Source organism: Rutidosis leptorrhynchoides, chromosome 8 (genome assembly GCF_046630445.1).
Source record: "Rutidosis leptorrhynchoides isolate AG116_Rl617_1_P2 chromosome 8, CSIRO_AGI_Rlap_v1, whole genome shotgun sequence".
Classification (NCBI taxonomy): Eukaryota; Viridiplantae; Streptophyta; class Magnoliopsida; order Asterales; family Asteraceae; genus Rutidosis; species Rutidosis leptorrhynchoides.
In genome coordinates this window covers 138249523-138252569 of record NC_092340.1, presented here as the reverse complement: position 1 = coordinate 138252569, position 3047 = coordinate 138249523, and the positions used below count along the sequence as shown (strand labels likewise).

The following is a 3047-nucleotide window of genomic DNA, read 5'->3' as shown; positions in this document are numbered from 1 at the left end:
CTCTTTCGCATGTGAATTTCACCTTGATTATCACAGTATAAGATACAATACTACTGTTCTCTGCCCGACTCTCACACAAAATTCTTCGACAATACTAGCTCACAAGGTCGTCCTGTCAATTTCATGGACGTTGTTCAATAAATAAAAGTGATCCCTTTATATACAAAGTTTTTCATATATATACAATATTATAAGTTCAATAATACTATAAAAACGTCATAAGTACTATCATCAATCAAAATAATGGTTAGAGAAAATGCAATATCAAATTAAATAGACATTGGTATGCAATGTTGGAGTATATTTTTTAAATCACTAACACACCTTGCAAGTACGCCCCAATACCCGGTCCTGCTAGCTCATTGCTTTTCAAAGCAACTACACGTACTCAACTTCGTTTATTGACAATGCATCACGTTTTTTTTAGTTTAGGTTATCTTTTTTGGGGGAAGTATATCATTATGACACGTGTTTACTATTTAATTTCAGATTAAAGTGTTGCGGTGATACTGATGCGACGGTTCAATCACATGATGAAGAAGTTATGGTTGGGAGTGATAACTGTTTATAAAATGTCACACTCCTAAAATGATCATTGGTATAAAAATGTCACACTCCCAAAAATGATATTGCTATAAAAATGTCGTACTCGGTAAATGTTAACTTGAAAATGATATTGCTATAAAAATGTCATACTCGGTAAATGATAATTTGCTATAAAATGATGGAATCATGGACCCAATTATGGACCCGATGTTGGTTGGATAATTAAGGTAGATTTGATCCCCGCTTTCAATGAATTAGATTTTAGTTATTGCCAAACGCATATAACACATTATTATAAAAATGATTAAAAGGAATAAGATGGTGCAACTACCAAACCAATAAACATCAACTTCAATTAACAGAATTTTAGTGAAGTGGAAGCCAAGAAACGTACATAATTATATATCCTTTGTTCATCATATATAAATCTTACACACTTACATTTCTTTCATCAAGCTTAACAGTTTGTTTGAAGTGTGTTTTTGTCTTGTTGCATGTATGTGGTGGTTTTAGGGTTCTCATTTTGTAAAACTGGTTCTAAGGAGATGGAGGAAGGGTTGGTTGTGAGAGGTAGGGTCGAAATTGATAGTCGACAACCGTTTAAGTCGGTTAAAGAGGCTGTTATGTTATTCGGAGAAAATGTCTTAGCGAACCAGGTTTACGGAAACAAGCTCAAAGAGGTTAAATTGATTTTCTAATTAAATGCATTGTATTTGTTATGTTTTTAAAATTTTATCAAATGAATTTTATGTTATGCTTTTGGAATTTTACTTTCACAATATGTTTATTATTAAGTCATGTTGATTAGAGAAGTATCTATAAGTGTTTAAAGTATATAGTCAAACCATGAAAAAATATTCATATATTTACGTTTCTTTATAGTAACATATTAATAATTAATTTACACCCTTAAATGTTGTTACATATGTCATCACCCATCACCCTTAATGCTTTGATTACCTTTTATCCCCAATGGTCCAATTTTTTTTTTTTTTCTTTTTTTTTTTTTTTTTTTTTACGAGGAACCCCACTATGGGCCAGAGCACATTGGCCCCCCCACCGCAGGTAAACCCCGGGTAAATGGCAAGCCAGCCCTCCACCGCTACCAGGTAAGGCATTCTCCAGTTTGGTCATTAAATGCGGTCACCCCTTAGGATTGAACCCGAGACCTCCCTTTCACTGAAAGTGCTGGTGGCCACCCAGGCTAGGCCTGGATGGTTATGGTCCAATTTTATGTTACACCTAAATGTTTCATTTTAAGTAGATGTTATTATAGAATATAATAAATATTAATATAATATTAAATATGATTAGGATTTCTAGATTTCTAGATTGGATTTGTTAGAGATTGTTTAGTAAGTGGTATAGATGATTGATATACGTACGTTTATAATTTTTTTTTTTTTTCTTTTTATTTTTATTATTATTTTTTTTTTTTTTTGATAGATGAAAAGCGTGGAGACGAAAAACGACCAAGACGAATTAGCGAAAGTTGGACCAAAAGAGGAGAAACAAGCCGTTGAAGAGTTAAAAGACGAGCGAAAACTAATGGCTTATTATCTAATGTCGCTTACACAACAACTTAACGAGACAAAATCCGAACTTGACCAATTAAAGTCAACACGAGGATCGTGCCCAAGTCATTTCAATGAAATAGAAGAGATTAAATTCATCGAGAACCCAAAACCGACTCAAGTGAAGCCATCGATAGAAGATGAGCGTGATCGTGATTGTGATCGTGATCGACAACACAAGGACGATTTGTTTGATTTAAAACATAACATGTCTGTTATGTCACATAATCCTCCATCAACCAAAATGATTAAGAAAGCTAAAAAGAGAACCATATTACCATCGGTTGGTAGACTTTTTTCACGAAGTAAAGGGTAATCAGATCGAAATCGAAATACTAATTATTCTTGAAGAAAAGATCATGGTTTGACCCTTAAACCCAAGTTTATTACTTAAAAGCTGAAACGTACAATAGTGTGTTTTGGTTAAGTTTGCTTTATTTCATTTCATTTTTCTTTTCGCGTAAATAAAAGCATGATGAGACTTGTAAAATCAATCAATGATATTAAATGATTCGAGCTTCATGTTTGATTTGCGTACATTAATTAATTAACTATTTAATTTAATTTGTAATTTTGCAAATCTTTTTGAAAATTACTTTATTAACACAATAAAGTAAAAACTTTAGTTTACAACTTTGCAATTGTGAATAATCAGAATCTTAGTTTATTGTTATATGTTACTCCGTATAAACATAAAAAGATTCATTGAATAATGGAAATAGGCTCTAATTTCTACAATTTAACCAAAACAATATACTTTTTTTTTTTGAAAAGCAAAAAGTATTATTATAAAATCTGAAATGTATCGTTACAAGTCCCTACATTCATCTATACAATGATATGAACAATATCGAAACAGTTGGAAAAGATTGGAATATAGACTAAGTAATAAAAAATCGGGAATGTCGAAGCCTACTTAACAGTATG

The 3047-nt window shown here is 31.8% G+C and overlaps 1 protein-coding gene across 1 annotated transcript; it reads left to right on the top strand.

Moving 5' to 3' along the window:
* Nucleotides 1–1050: 1050 nt before the first annotated feature.
* Nucleotides 1051–2585, top strand: LOC139861248 (WEB family protein At2g17940-like). The gene is made up of 2 exons (XM_071849565.1): nucleotides 1051–1226; nucleotides 1993–2585. Exons 1-2 carry the CDS (start codon nucleotides 1092–1094, stop codon nucleotides 2434–2436), a joined length of 579 nt encoding a protein of 192 aa, XP_071705666.1. The 5' UTR covers nucleotides 1051–1091; the 3' UTR covers nucleotides 2437–2585.
* Nucleotides 2586–3047: the final 462 nt, after the last annotated feature.

What these genes read in the sequence shown, in the direction of transcription:
- LOC139861248 (XM_071849565.1), top strand. Translation starts at nt 1,092, where the DNA reads ATGGAGGAAGGGTTGGTTGTGAGAGGTAGGGTCGAAATTGATAGTCGA. An exon ending in ACGGAAACAAGCTCAAAGAG is followed by an intron (nt 1,227 to 1,992) that starts GTTAAATTGATT and finishes TTTTTTTGATAG; the next exon opens with ATGAAAAGCGTGGAGACGAA.